This window comes from Hyposmocoma kahamanoa, unplaced genomic scaffold (genome assembly GCF_003589595.1).
Source record: "Hyposmocoma kahamanoa isolate Upper Pololo Valley unplaced genomic scaffold, ASM358959v1 102, whole genome shotgun sequence".
NCBI classification, from domain to species: Eukaryota; Metazoa; Arthropoda; class Insecta; order Lepidoptera; family Cosmopterigidae; genus Hyposmocoma; species Hyposmocoma kahamanoa.
The window spans coordinates 1,059,334-1,076,038 of NW_020653337.1; the positions used below are offsets into that span (position 1 = coordinate 1,059,334).

At 35.5% G+C, this 16,705-nt stretch overlaps 1 protein-coding gene and 1 long non-coding RNA gene across 2 annotated transcripts in view; both read right to left on the reverse strand.

Moving 5' to 3' along the window:
• Nucleotides 1-5,994: 5,994 nt before the first annotated feature.
• The window catches only part of LOC113232530 (lysosome-associated membrane glycoprotein 1), a 62,556-nt gene continuing 51,845 nt past the window's right edge, over nucleotides 5,995-16,705 (reverse strand). The window contains exons 5-6 of the mRNA XM_026467292.1: nucleotides 7,958-8,111; nucleotides 5,995-7,059 (exon numbers count right to left, since the gene is read on the reverse strand). Coding sequence (XP_026323077.1) covers nucleotides 7,969-8,111 — 143 coding nt within the window. The 3' untranslated portion in view covers nucleotides 5,995-7,059; nucleotides 7,958-7,968. The remainder of the gene's footprint in view (nucleotides 7,060-7,957; nucleotides 8,112-16,705) is intronic.
• On the reverse strand, nucleotides 11,691-14,444 carry LOC113235506. Its single transcript, XR_003310874.1, has 3 exons — nucleotides 14,216-14,444; nucleotides 11,803-11,887; nucleotides 11,691-11,719 (listed from the first exon to the last, which is right to left on the reverse strand). It is a non-coding gene; the product is annotated as an uncharacterized LOC113235506 (long non-coding RNA).

Sequence of the window (16,705 nt, forward strand, 5' to 3'; positions counted from 1 at the left end):
AAGCAACGGTGTTATAAAAACGAGACTCTATGGAACTGTTGTAAAATTAGAAGCGAAAAGTGAAGAGGATCCGTTACGCTACGATTCTTCAATATTTTGTATTTTAGTAGTTGATAAAAACCATTAATTTAAACAATGTCTCACTCTTTCAAGGTGGCCACATAATAAAAAAAACACACTTGTACCAAGCCAATTACGCAAAAACGTGAAGATATAGCGGTATAACCTTTGTTTTATATTTTGAGCGAGTTTGTACTTTACTATTTAAGTCCTGCACATTTGCCTACACTGTGTTAATGCTGACTAAATATGACCACCAATACAAATAAGTCCTATTGGTCATATCAGTATGACATGCAAATATGACCACCAATAAACGGCCGTATTTGCAATTGGGTGTTTTTTACAAACGGCAACACATCAGGCTACACATTGACGGATCTTGTTGAGGCGATATTCGAACAAAAGTGTGTAGCTGGTAACCTATCACAAAGTCGAAAATTTTTTTGTCCGAAATAACTTTTGTTCGAATTTTCATTACACCGAAAACCGAATTATAACGAAACAGTTGTTCTTTCAGAATATGTTGAATGTTTATCGCAAAGACACGATTAGGTTCAGTTAGGTTAGGTTAAGTCACGTTTAAAAGAAAAAATGTATTCCTCTCCAAATTACTTTCGAGGTTATGAAATTTCGACCAAACGTTATTTCTGGAAAATGTCATTTCGGACTATAGGTAACCGTATAGCTTGATGCACAGTTAACTGTACTTGGAAAAATATTAGACGTACAGACAAAAATGCAAAAACTGACAAATATTACCGTTTACAAATATGGAGCCATAGTGTGGACAGTCTACTTGCGTATTTGCCTATTTGGCTCCTTCGATATGCGTCGAGAAAACCACCAGCGCGAATTTGGTGTTTGCTGTATTTGTCGAATAGGCTAACGAGGCAAATACTTTGTCACACATGCTATCTACATATAGTAATTGTTTGCCAAATATATCAAATACGCAAATACAATTCATGTGCAGTGTTACCATAATAAAAAAGACGTTTATTCTCCTGCCGATTTATCCCACAAATATGAATATTGCATTTATCGATAGTCACTAGATTTAATTATTTCTTAAGCTTTGTCAAGTGTAATCGCAGCGCATTCTGCGCACACGCACACATAGGGATCAGCTTTAATAGTTAACAAAGTAAATAAATTGAAAACTGTCACAAAGTAATTTATATATAAAATTCGTGTTCAGTAGTTTAAAATTGTAAATATACTGAATATATTTGTATGTCTGTACATAATAAACTTCAATATTTATTAGTAATCTCTTTTTTATTGATCATTACCTTTACACTATGTTTGTTGTAGTGTGTTGTAGTTACCTTCAAAGCCGGAACACAATAATGCTGACATTACTGCTTGGCGGCAGAAATAGGTAAGGTGGCTGTACTATCCTGGACGAAATTTTGTATAATTTGCTATAGAATGTATTAAATGTTCTAAAAATATTAAAGAGCTTATATATAAAAAAGAGATTAAAGAGCTCTACTGCTACATAAATACAATAATTACGATAACGACCTATATGTCAACTATCAGTGCACTTGTACGGCCAGAATCTTTACAACCGGAATGGAGACGAAAGTATTAACAAATCTTAATAGCTCCACCTATGTTAAGCAGTGGAGATATGAGCAATTGGAAATTCTACCGGACCCAGTAGACCTAGGTGTCCGGAAAGAACTGTTTCCAAACAACACTTATAACAAGGCCAAAATAATATTGGTGTATGAAAATAAAAGTCTACTTTGGCAATAGAAAACATTTATTAATCAATTTTACACATATTACCTATTCCCAGGCTCTTATTTACCCTCATAACTGCCGCCAGGGTCACTTCAGTAGGAGAAAGAAATGAATTTTTAATTATTGGGATAAGATGGTTAGAACTTAACTCACCTTGAAAGCAGTTACAAGCGAAACGAGCTATCACTACCTTCTGACTGATCGGAAATTATTCTATTTAAAATAATCATCAGCCAGAAGACACCATAAATTCTCCCATCAACTGTGCAAGACAGTTTAGCAATTCAGGAAACAATAAGCTCTATTCATCTATTAACCTCTAACACTACTAGCTAGAAAGAGATGTAGGTATACAATAGAAAAGAATAAGAATATATCTGTCTTTTTCTTTCACACACTCTTAAGAGCTGAAAAAAGTATTTTAGTAAATGAAAAGTATTGCGTCCTTCTGTTCGTGTATTTTCTTAAATATTTTACACATTCATTCCTACTAGAAAATCCAGTGCCAAGAAAAACTTTAAAACGCTATAAAAATGTATTTATTTACTAATGAATACATTACATTTCAATACAGTGAAGGTTGAAGCGTTGAAATGAACAGTCTGACCACCATATAAAGGTGCCAGTGGTGAAAGATGGTACGTCGATGTAGAAGGTAAGCAATAGCAGTATGACGTTTCTGTTCACTATACACTACTAAGTGACACAATGAAAGTGCTGCAATATGAACGCTTCACCACTGTTAAACGCACATCCAAAGTGTACCAGTATTTCCAAGACTAAGTCATTATGCCAAAAACCAGCCCAAAAAGCAACTTTACAACAATGGAAATAAGGTGCTTCTTACAATTGTTTTACGGAATGTTACTTTTAAGTGCACCCAATGACGTAAGGCCGATTTTTGTCAAACGTCGAAACTAAACGAAGAGTTTAGGTGATAGTTGTCAGTAGTTGGGCGCTTTATGAATTGCCATACAAATTTTGGAATATTTTACATAAACTCATCACACATTTGAATGTAATATTTCTGGTTGGTACCGGATCACTCTAGCGAACGCATAAAACATTAATATGGCATATTGTACTGCGCACTAAGTGCGCCATAAATGTGCCATACGACCACACAGAGACATATCTGCGTCCCGATCTTGATTCAAATGGGAATCGATCCGATCGGAACATAATTCCTACTATATCTTTCTAATTTGTGAGTTAAATCAACTATTGTCCGGATTAGAAATGTTAAAGTCTCCGATCGGCCAGTTGTGAATTGCAATTATGCGCCTCGACTCGTAAAAGACGCAGTTCGGGAGATGCGATCAAAATCAAGCTGCGTGTCTCAAACTAGGGAATTTCCTGTACAATTACAACCAGAGCAACAAAACGGGCAAAAAGGGACAAAATACTACACAGAATTCCCAGACGAAATCAATTTAGAAAAGCTCCGTTTCATATTGTTTCTTCCAGGAGTCTGGAGAACCGAATCCGGAACGTAACCATACATAACGCCCATGGCTAACCTCTGGACCATAAAGGTTTTGAGTATAGTACATGAACACTAATCACGATATAGCCTACTGGTAAGTATGGAATAAAATTATAGCTATATGATCTATATGTTGATCAGTTGTGCATTCACCACACTTATTAAGGCGAAATTGGTTTTATACAACAAGTCAGAAATTGTTTTGTCCTGTATGTTATTTTTATTAAATATGATGGAGTTTTTTCTACAATATTTTTATTACACACACTCATACCATCGCACTAAAGGAAACCCTGTGTCGCAGGTGCCATGGACACATACATAGACAACCACAATATACACCCAAACTCACGGGAGAAATAAATGTAGGTCATACAAATATTTCTCCCGGCCCGGGAATCGAACCCGGAACCTCAGCGTATTAGACCAGCATGGTAACCGTTCGGCCACGGAGGCAGTATTGATCTATTTTTCGTGTAAGCACTCCACTAGTTTATTATTACCGATACAAAGATCGAAATTCATTCGAAACGACTGCCATTGACATGTTGAGGTTGACGTTGATTCACGTTGAGGCATTTTCGGTTCATGTTTCGCTTCTTTTTCCTTTTCTTTCGAAGTCGAGCAAATACAAGCTTTTTCTAACCGGCCTTTTACGTGCGGAGATGAGTGTGGTAACTTCCTAACAGATAAGCCTGTTGTTTTCTCAATAAGGACACAGTCGGGTCCCAATGATTGTCCGAGCATATATTAAGAAGAGTTTCAATTAAATTGACCAAGACAACGTTTACACTTATATAGTATAAACCAGGGTTGTTGCGAATATCAGCATTAACATCCGCATTGAGTGATGCTGATATTGACTGCAGATATTGGCGACGCGATATTAATTTACAATCCACCCAAAAACAGAGTGCAAGCCCAAAAAGCAGCTCTGCCGTCGTTCTTACATTTTTAATGTAAGCTGATTCCTCTGAGAGAAAGAGAGAGAGAGAGAGAGAGAGAGATCATAAATTCAAATTTATGCATATTCAGTCCTTTTAAAAACAAAATAAAAAAGCTTTTTCATATACATTCAATAAAGACATGCACATTTTTCACGATTTTTTTTAAATAGATAATTTCAGCATCCGGTCTAACAATCTGCTTATATTAAAGAAAAATCCGCATCGGCAACAACACTGGTATAAACTGCAGGATATTAAAGTAAGACTTATTTTTAATATAATTTATTATTGATTACTATACCGATATCAGGAAGTAATCCTAATTATGTCCAGAGCGTTTTTTTTTTAGTTATTAACATAAAATGAACGTAAATAAAAAATATTCTATATTGCACATTAAAAAATTCAACTCAAAACAGTGATGTAAGCGTGCGGCCTTACTGCACACAACATTAGGATGGAAAATTAGGGCACGCAATTGATGTGCAATCAAATGGTACCATCTAATCTTTTCATATACCTATTAATTTATTAACGGCAAAACAAAATTTGTAAATCAATAGCAAATTGTATTGAGTTTAGGAGACAGACACTGCGTCAACAACTAACTACTACCTACGGACTTTTACAACATAATAATATTATTATATTAAGTATACATCATAATAATATTTTTTAATCGTAATTATTTATTATTATGGGCTCGGTGCAAATATGATATCAGTGCCGACATCAATTTGTAACAGTATAAGTCTAATGTAACGTACCGGATGAGGCAGAAAATACACAGTACAATAATAATAGATTGTTTATTATAGATGTAAAAATAATCCATTTAACAATAAATGCTTAAAAGCTTAAGAAATTATACCTATTGGTTTTAACATCAAACTTAAACACACTGTTTTTCACTTCGACTGCGAACAAATAAACACATATTTAAATAAAATATATAAATTTAAGGGTTGCTTTCCCGCCATCGTAAATTTCTTTATTTTTTTAATCGTATTCGTATTTTTTTAATCATATTCCTACACAGAACACTGGAAAAAAAATAATAGGTATTTTATCAAGCAGGTATTATGAAATTGTTTTTATTCAGGTATTTTAACATAGACTGATTCATATTTTCCATGTTTTATTGGTATCTGAAGGTCATTGCCAATGCTAAATAAATAAAATAATAACAATTATTAAAGTTTGGAAGGGGAAGTGAAATAACTAAAGAATGTATTTTGCGTCGAAAATGAAAATCAAATTTTAATATTTAAAATGTATATTTTCTGCTTCAATTGTACAAAGAATCTTTGGATACAATAATATTCACGATAGTTGCATTAAAATACACGAAATACAATATAAAACACAGGCTTAAAATCATAAATATACATTATTACCGGTGAATAACGAATGACAAAATACCCACTACCTTTCTCATTAAAACTACGAATTATCATCACAATTTTACACAGTTCTTGCACTAAAACAATTTTGATTTCGAAAATAAAATAAAAGCAAAATTTTAAGATATCAAAGTCAGAATAATAATCATAACAAAAAAAAAACATAAAAATCTACATTTCTACTATTATGGCCGAAATAAATATTGCGCAAGACAAACCACGGAATTATGGTAATAATTAAATCAAATTGATCAAATTTCTCACATATTCATGTTTCTTTTCAACGTCTAACGAAATCTTCAAAGAAATTATCAATATTTTCATAGACATCTGTTTTTTTTAGAAAAAAATGGCGGGATTTTTATGGTCATAGTTTTTAAAACAGTTGACTTTCGAGTATGTTATGTTATGAAGCTTTTATAGCTTATATTCAAAAAAGAAATAATAACAAAAACCATAGCCATCTTTTAAAAGAGGGCACAACATTTGTTCAAGACTGACCCATTAAAAAAAAAAGATTAATAAAAAGAAAAGAAAAAGAATAAATGAAATAAATAAGCGAAAAGGATTTTTAGGCAAGTGGTAATAAATCCATCTCAAGTGCTGGATTTATATTAAAAAGTTGCCTAAATCCACTGTCTTTATGAATAAGATAACCCGAATTCACATCAACGATTACTCATTGATAACGCATATAATTTGAGAGTTGTCAAAAACCACCTTGACATCTCAGTTACGCTTTATACCGGATTTATTTTGATTGGTTTATTAACACGGGCCTTACAGATACATTAAAAGCTAAATATTGATAACACTATGAATATAAAAATATTGATAGTTCTTTGAAGACGTAGTAATATTAGTACACGTTTATCTACATAATCTAATGTTAATATAGAATTATACATTCTTTTTTCTCTAATCTTCCGGATTGTAGGTACCGCATCAAAGGAAAGTACTCTTGTTATAATTTGACATATTTGACAGCTGTCAAGTGGCGTTTAATTCTAGAAGAAATTCCGCTTGTAAAAGCAACAAATTCGACAGACGGAAACCAAACTCATAGTTGGGAAAGCTCTCTTCTAGAGTTTTTAATGGTTAATTACTAGGTAGCAAGCGCTCTATGATGACTGGAACAATCTAACTACGACTCGACCACGTACTTTGTTTTTAAGTGACGTCACATGATAGCTGTCAAATGTGACGTATCAAACCGAGAGTTTGAGCAATTACACTACCTACTTTGAAAAACTAAATGTGAAATGTTAGAAGATTGCATTTGCGCTAATACATTGTGAATTTGGCCGCGAGAATGGGCGATGCCATAAGTGATACGGATCGGGTTACCTGAAGGTTTGTGTTCATTCTTTTATATTGACTGTGGTTACTCACTACCCAGGATGATTGCCTGAAAAGACAGAAGATGATTAATAAGTAGTTAAAATGATGGGCGGTAATTGTATTCTGTGATTTTGGGTTGATTCTATATAAGTTATTTCTACGGCCTTTACGACCCTGCACTCTATTGCATTGACGATTGCAGTGTACCGAACGGACGAATTTGGGAAATAAACTTTTTATAAATTGGTTCTGGTTAACCAGAACACCGGGTAGTGTCTGGATTGAACCTCGTTGTTCTGGTCCTCATAACACTGGGGATTCCTTCCTTTGTTCGAGAACAGGCATACATTATACGATACATTATATTTATTCAAAAGTTAAACACAAAAAATAATTTAAGTTAGTTCATATATTTCTTAACTTGACCCATTTGTTTTTATAGATTTTTCTCGACCGATTTTTTTTTTTATTTACAAATATATTATACAATCTGAAATTTAATTACAAAAGTATTGTTTTATCAAACATGTTTATTGTCAAATTGAAACGATATAATAAGAGTAAAGTTAATATAATTAATTTAAGTATTAATTTATTTTTATCGCTATTGCGTTTTGTTTAATAAAGTGGTAAGCATTTGGAAGTCAGGTACCAATTTAGTACACAGACTTTGTTGTATTAACGAGAAATAATTTCCTTTGTTATGTTGACTCAAGACGGAGTTATCTCAACAAACTTAAAATGAAAAGTCTATTATTATTATTAAATTATACTGTCAATTGAACATAGAAAACATAACTCCTACGTTAATTTCAATTCTTCGCACAGTTTACTGCACTAACTAAAGGAGAAGAGTCTAGTAAAGATGTACCCGTAGACTTCTTGTCGTTTGAAAAGTTGTAGAATCAATTTTTACAATTTACAGTGTATATAAATATGCAAATATTTTTTTTATGTATACTAACCCTTGAGCCGTTTACATAGAGAGGTATCCCCTCGCGGCGGAGCGGCGGCGCGCGACGAGGTACGCCACCAGCACCACCACCACCAACCCTCCCAGCGCGCACCCCACAGCGATCGGCACCGCGTCCGGGACGTCACCACCGCCGCACTCACGCGCTATCGAACACACAAATGTCATCTTTCTACTTCACCTTAAACTTATTTTACAACAAAAACAACACTATTTCTTGTTTTGAGAAATATTTCAAGCAAAAATGGTTCCTTATATCATAATAATAATACAAGATACGCCTCGAACTTTTTAATTACACCCCGTGTTGTTGTAGAAATGAAAATTGTACATGTAGTACAATATGTACACGTACTAATGTACAATGTAAGTAACTGTACTTAAATAGAAAAATGTAATAAAACAAAACAGAAATAATGGAGACTATGGAGATTTTAATTACCATAAACATTCATCATTAAAAAAAATATTTTATATAAGGCGCTAGATAACGTTGAACCGGTTTTGGTTTGTTTGCAAAACACGCTATTAGGATGTTATCGATATTGTATTACCGTCAAAAAGTTTACAATACATGAATTCTCAACAAATTCCGCGACCTTATCACTCAAACCACGTTACAGGCTAACCAGAACGCAAAACTCCACACTCCACACCTAAGTATCGTTCTTGGCGAGAACGAAAAGTCCCTTGGTTCATACTCGTGTAGATCCTCCCCTATAGCACAATTAGCGTTATTGTCTAGTAGCCTGTCTAGTAATGGGGATTGAATTAGAGACGCAAACAAGGCCATCAGCGACAAATGTGCTTCAGTAAAAAAATATACGAGGCGTGTCCGTAAAATAAGTTCCACGAATTTTTTTCACATCAAAAAACTGGTTTATTTGCAAAGAATAGTACATTTTTGGAAAGTTCAGGCTTTCTTTTATTTTTCTACATAATCGCCGTTGCGTTGTATGCATTTCTGCATTCGAGGCACCCACTTTTTCAAACCAGAGTCATAGAACTCTGCCGCCTGTCCATCTTGCGCAGACCTTTGAATAGCCTAAATGTTCAGTCAAAATCTTGTCAATTGTGGTTTGGCTGACCTCCGGAATCTTTTCGCACAGTTCCCGAACTGTAGTCCGTCGATCTTCAAGCATTGCCGCTTCGACTTTGGCAATTGTTTCGTCGGAAACCGATGGCCGCCCTGCACGGGCTTCGTCGTGGACGTCTGTTCGGCCATTTTTAAAGTCCCTGACCCATCTGCGCACCATCCCAGAGCTCATACACTCTTCTCCATACACTTGACAAAGTTCTTCGTGAATTTCCTTCGCTGATTTCTTCTTAGCGGCCAGAAAACGAATAACAGACCGCAACTCGCAGCTGGCGGGAGACGCAAGAGGAAGCTCCATCGCTGACGGCTGCTGAGCCAAGACTAAACGTCGCAGCGAGGCTAGCAAGGTGAGGGATTGGAGTGGGGGAACCAAACAACCTGCCTCTGTTGCCTGGTCGCGCATACAAACGATCCTAGCGCCAGTGGTAGCCCGTGGAACTAATTTTACGGACACGCCTCGTACATGCATAAGTATACTATGAAACTTGACCATCAGAACGTCCTTTTCTTTTATTGGAACATTTTTCAGATCCTATACTAGTCCTTCGAGCCGGATTAACTATGTACATTGACGTAAATGGTGAGAAAATAAATATTTACCTAACAATGCTTACCTTATGTATTTATTTATTTATTTGACCCTGTTCGAAGCATCTAACCAAACAATGACAATGCACTGCACAAATTTGTGAACAAGCATGTTTTTGTTCGATGCGATATCGTAAGCAATGGGTCACGCCTCGTTCGCATCTGGCGAATATTATATTCCTATTACGGTTACAGCGACAGTAATAGCATAGTAGTAACAAGATTGACTTGCGAATACATGGGTATAAATTCTAATCCCGGTCCAGTTTGATACTTCTGTTCACAAGATGTTGACATATTCCAACGCACGTGGAGCGGATGAATGAAACAATGGAACAGGACGGCCACGAAAGACGCTTTCAGGTCAAATCGGAAAGGTTCTTAAAAAGGCTGGAGTGCGTAGTGAGAAGAATAAGAGAGCTTGTATGAAAATATTGATGAATATAAGTGAAAGAAAGGAGGTTTGTCAGGAACGTGTAAAGTGACAATCGTTTGTCGCTGTATTTATTATAACAAGGTTGTCTTTTAGAGGTCGACCCATACTAACCCGTAGCCATTAATAACTACAGTTCCTGAGATAACGTTATCGGCATGAGGGCAAGATGTTTAGCTCTCTCACACAATCTCATTAGCTGATCTTAATTAGAAAACATAATGGAACGAAATGAATAAATAAAAGGTACATCGAGCTGTGTAAACTAATCGCGATGACAGGAAGTGATTAGCATTTTCGAATGTTTACGTATTCTATACACTATCAATATTGCGTTGCGAAAGGAATTTCCGAAGACGTCCGAATTGCTTCGATCCGTTCTACGGCAGCAGAAGTTACAGTTTACGGACCCTCTCGTCGATCGGCGGTAACGATGACCGACGAGGTGACTCCCTTTAGAACTTCATAAGTCAAAAATGGAATCAAACAATTTTAATCTTCATACGAAATGAACACAAATACCGTGCTGTCTACCATCGCCGCCTAGATTAGATTATAGATTAAAATAGGAAGGAAGTGTGATACGATTTTAACGGTTACTAAGTATATAACAATAGTCAGAACACTGGACAGTGTAACACGTCAATGGCGAAGATTGCAAGGTCAACATTCACGTCACTTAATTTTAAACAAACTAAACCTGACTATTATAATCGAGAACGCGATTTCGCAACGCAACTTTTCGAAACAAACGCCTGACGGTTTTGTCCGACGAGGTACGCTACTAACGCCAAGTCCACTTGCTATAGTAAAATACTAAGTTAGCAACGGTTTCTTTCATTTGTATAGTTTCAATTACAGAAATTTATGGAATTAATTTATAGAACAAGTCAACTTGAAAGAGTTCGAGTTTTGAGACATTTTTTATAATACCAAAGAAGAGACGAACAAGTCGTGCCCCTGGTGGTAAGCGACACGCCCGTCTGTGTATACAGACATAACTAGGTGTAACGCTGTTAAACCGTGGTACCTGGTAAATGAAAACGCAGGCTGTGGCTTGTATGTTTCGTGTTGAGATGATGGATAAGAGAGAGAGCAAGTTTTATAATTTTACTTATATACTAGAGTAGACTAACGCCAACTAGCGAGCGGCCACAGAACTGGGTGGTTTGTCTAGTTTACTAGGCAACTGACGTCTAGCAGACGCTCACTAGTTGGCGATGCCAACAAACGTGTTTATTTTAATAATAGCACATGAGCTTGCACACATGGATTTAATAAGTCAGTCAGTAATTTAAACGCGGTGATATTTATTTGGGTCAACGTACCGCGAGTGTGACGTTTGGTGGTACAAAATTATTTGTTTTTGTTGAAAATTACACTAGCGCGCGAATTGTTCACGCGTGATACGGTTTGAGTTGGTTATTTCAATACAACATTACAGCACTAATTCGCATTCATTGATGCAGAATAGACTTTCCGTTAAAACCTTCTGGCACAGAGCGGGCTTTTTATGATAATCGATAGTATTAAATATTGGACGTACCGTCACGAGAATTTCTTAAACAAATGTCCAGCGCTTCAATTTGTTTCAATGTATTTGCCTCAGAACTTAATTCGCCTGATTTAAATTTATACTGAAATAAAATGGTACTTTCATCATTGGGAATAGCATCTAGATCATCATATTTTGACGTAACAGAAGTCTAATATACGTTACATGGAAGTCCGGTGGAATAACTTGAGTAGTGTATGTTGGACCTGTCATTTTCGTCGTAATGGTCGTGGTTCCAGATTTTGTAGATCTAAAATACACCAACGAGTTCGTAAAATACCTGTATAAAACATCCTGCTGGTTACTTTCCTTCTTTTTTCGTTTGTTATTGTTTAAATTGTTTTATTATTAAAGACGTCAGTTCGGACAACTAAACGTCAATGGAGGCAACTGTTGTAAGAATTTATCGCAATTTTAGAAGGAAATAAGTATCCAGCAGTTTCTAAAGTCAGTCTTTTTTCAGACGGAGTAAAATGGCAGTTCATTGCATAAAAGTATTGCCCGATTGCAAGCAGCTAGTGATTACAGCAAACCGGTTACCCGGTTAACCGAAAAAACTCGAATAACCGTCCATTTTGGAACCCGGTTTTCAGCTAAGGAAAAATCGAGTTTTTCGGGATATTCGGTTTTGTCTTTAAACTATTAAAACACAAATTCGTAACTCATAATATCATCGTATTCTACAGAACAGCGACAGCGTCATCGAGACGGAAACGGGTAACTTTTGGGGTAGCGAGGGGTGAATCTCGTCGGAATCGGTACTAGCCATCACTGAGAAGGTCGTTGTCGAGAAGATGGTTATTAGAAACACGTTTTATAGTTTTGCAGAATATAAAAGTGCCTGAGACCAGTTTATAGTTGACAGGTTAGCATTGCTTCGTTTTTTTGGCACAGGCTGTACGTTTGCTAGCTTCCAGTTACGCAGGACTATTGCTGGAATTCCATTCCCGCTAACTTTATTCACGTTTAGACCTCGCAGAGTTCCGAGTTCTTTTTAGCATGACGCAGACTTCTCTTCAGTTTCAGAGTATTCGGATACGCAGTTGTGCATGCGCTGTTTTTGTGCTTTACTAGAACTACAGTCAGTTCTAAAACATACGGTATGAGTGTGGTATGTAATACTCCATACCTAAACGCAAGACTTCGACTATAGAATCAGCACAGCTCGATGAGTTCCCTGAAATAAAGCAAGCCGACTAGGGATACGAAGCAAAGAAATATAGCATTTCGTCCCAATCTGCTAACCTGTTTCGCCACACCGTCTCATACCACCATCTGATCGGGTGGGGAGTATACGGATACAGCTTTCAAAAGACAATAGATAGAGTAATTAGTCGTATGAGACTTCACGTCTGGGATCCATGGAGCGCTACTTACAAACTGGGAAACGCATAGCGTCAACGCTAGTTCTCGCGCCTCTCTCCCAGCATAATTAGGTCACTTGGTATGGGCACAACCATTTTTTCATTCCTCAGAATAAATAGTTTCAACGCTGGGTACGGTATGGGTATGATAAGCGTCATCTGATTTCTCACTCACATGTTGGAACATCTTCAACAGAGAATTAGACTGCTTTTGATACTAATAGATCAACTGTAAAAATAAGAATAAAGAATACGATAACGTTTCTAATGACTATCCATTACAAACGTTCTTACAATTCAGTAATTTCAGAATATCAGCGAGGGTTATGTCATCAGCATAGTCTTCAGATGCTGTGTCATGGTCCTTTTTGACGTGCTTTTTTTGTTTATTTATTTTAATTGTTTTTTATTATTTTTTTTCCTTTTTCTATTGTTTTTTTTATTTATGAACGATTTATTTAATATTTTATATTTGTTTGTATGTTATATTGTATTGTCAAATAAAGACGATTTTATTTTATTTCTGGCAAAATTTAACCCTCTGGTTATTTTAATTTCAGTGAGACTCCACTGACATTATATTGCAATTATGACAATATTTGTTATTCTACTAAAGTCTAGTTGCAATGACAGTTGAGTCTCAATAGAAGGGCAGTGATAGCAGCCTTCTTCCATGCAATCACTAACGATCGATGTGACTTTACCAAAATTGCCATGGAAATTACTAAGCATATCTTTATTTTTACCCGACTGCGGGAGCGATATATTTTTCAAATGAATGTATGTCCCATTTCTTTTTCACGCTGTACTGCCTAAACGGCTTGATAATGTCATAGGCTATAAAAATAATCAAAATAGTGAGGGGGCAATCTTTTTTATCTTTCCTGCTAAATATTTTTACAGTCGGGTTTTTGTTTTTTAAAATAACATTTAGACTTGTTATCTCGTTTAAAAGCAATTTAGTCTTGAAATGAAATGTATTTTTATCTCAAATAATAATCAGACTACGCCATCGACGTGCTATTGAAGAGCAGAATACCAAAAAATTGCAATGGCAGTTGAATCGTAGCTCTATGGGTAGCCATTAACAAGCCACTATTCTTAACTACACTTGATCTTGACTCTAATCATGAGCTTCCGCGGCAGAGTGTCATGGTACCTTACTATTTAAAAATTCGAAAAAAGATTTGATTATAATTTTCTGACAGTCTTACTTTCGTCGGCGTCGTCCGCGCCTCCTTTTTGAGCCACGCCTTCTGTTACTACGCATTTTTAATTACATACCGATAAATCTAATTAAACTAGAACTTTCTTTTAAAATATTTTACAAGAATTTTTAGCACACGTTGTGTTTTAGTGGCAGTTAGTAGAAAACAAAAACGTCTTATACAACAGTTGTAAGTTGATTAAAAGTGTTAAATTTTAATCGACTGTACGATTGTTTAGTAATCATATGTACTATAACACCACAATCTTTTAGTACTAAAAATACTTAAACTGTTTCATATAAACCTCCAGGCTCTTATCGAATAATAAAAATGTAGAGCATGTTTGCCGTAGGTGGAAAACTATACATACATATTATTATGTCTTCTCATGTTGTACGCTGATCGGTTACAAAATACACCCCATTTTGCGCGGCGGGGTTTCGCTTTTACGCAATTCAAATTTCCCGCTAAAATTTTACATAGTTATACCATACCGCAAGACGTGACTTTGTCACAAGATTAAGCGATATTTTGACATCTATTTACTTACAAAAAAATTTGTGACTACTTGGTTTCTAATTTTTTATGTATTGGTATTTTGTCTGCGCTACTGTGGCGAGACGTGAAAATTTTCCTTGGTAAAGCCGAAGCTTTAACTTTTTGAAAAAAACAAAAAACACGTTATCAAAAATGTCTTTTCCCGTTAAAAAGGCGCTTGGCGACATTTTGTTGTTGTTGACAACACTTATTAGGACACAACATACTAGTTCACTTAATTTCACGGGATAACTTATTCTACACATAAAATAACCATAGCTTTTAAAGTAATCTTACATTATAAACTGCCCGTCGCGATACGAAACGAAAGTATGTAAACAAACACTTGAATGCTAAGTGTTGTTATTTTAATTACCGACGAATTACCATGACCTTTTACATACATTCGTTACGTATATCGTATCCCTTAGACCTATTAGAAAGAAACACCCAACTAAATACGTATGTAACACTGTTTATCGTTAAGATTTACAAAATAGAAATTAATCATATTTTGTATTACTTTGCTATTATAATAATTTTGTTACATTATTTTAAGAAAGTTTTAAATCTGGCAACGATTCTGACATTAAAACAAATTAAAGTATAACGTGTTGGAATAAGGTTTATATTTACGTGTACGCTATTCGACAATAACTCGAATTATTGCGGCTTCTCGGCCGTCATTTCTTTATATATATTTTGATGGGAGCGCGTACATTTCATGAATGAAATAGAACTCGCCGATCCGCCGGCTTACCTCGCGCTAATTGGTTGAGATGCATCGGGACAAGTTAATACGCGTTCAATAGTGAATATTTTGAATAAATGTTTTTAAGTGGTTGGGGTATGCGCGGTGCAACTGCTAATAGGAACGAGGGAAATTTTAGGCAAGTCGATGGGAATCGAGTTATATGGACGCCTCGCCACTGCTGTGCTATGACATATATGAGGAGAATCCAAAATGGCGGCCGTGTGACGCCATACAAGCGTGTTTTTTTCCTTATTAGTTAACTAGGTAAAAAATCAGCAAGGTCGAAGGTAAAAGGTAAACCACGTCTGAGAGATCGCAAATCGAATTCTGCGGAGTGCGAACCTAGGAACACACGGCTCTGACGCAATACAGACGGCACAGGAGATTTTACAAAAAAAAAACCTCAACAGAAATTACGAATCAGTAACACAAATTAGACAAGATACTAAAGTCCTGTTCGTGATTAACTACATAATGCACACACTGTAATAAAATTAAAAAAATTTAAAACTCCGTTGTATGGTTGGTACACTAAATAGCGAAAAGATTTGGTAATCTTCAAACAGCTGAATAGATATTCATCATATCGTCATTGCAAATTTAAAACCTCTTATGTGTCATTTTGGTCGACAAGAAGTTTTGTAAATATTTGGAAAGCGTATTCAAAGATACAGAAACGTTGTTGCTATACATTTAAATATCATTATTTATCCAAATAACAATATAGAACAAAAATACTCTAAAAACACTAGGAAAATTTTACAGAAAACTCTCTTTCATTTTTCTATGATAGTTACTTTTAACACATAGGAGATATTAAATTTGCAACGACGATATATAGTTAAAACATCCTGATCAAACCAGCCTTAAGAAACCGCTTCGAACTCCGTTTATCCGTTCAGAATTATAATCACCGTACAAGACATACGAGGCGCTACAGGAACGGGTTATGACTTACTATTGACTTTTCATCACACTTGCACATAAATAGTACGACTGAATACAGACTAACTTGACTCTAATACCCCAAATAAAACGCTTGGGTCTTTTTCTTCTCAATACGGACCATGGCTGTTTCTTTTACTTTCATAAGTTTTTAAATTAATCGTTCTAGATTTCTGCGGCAAAAGATAATCAATTACAACTTTTGCTCTTTGAACCAAGTCATATTCACTGCCACTTGACATTTTAAAAATAAATTTTGT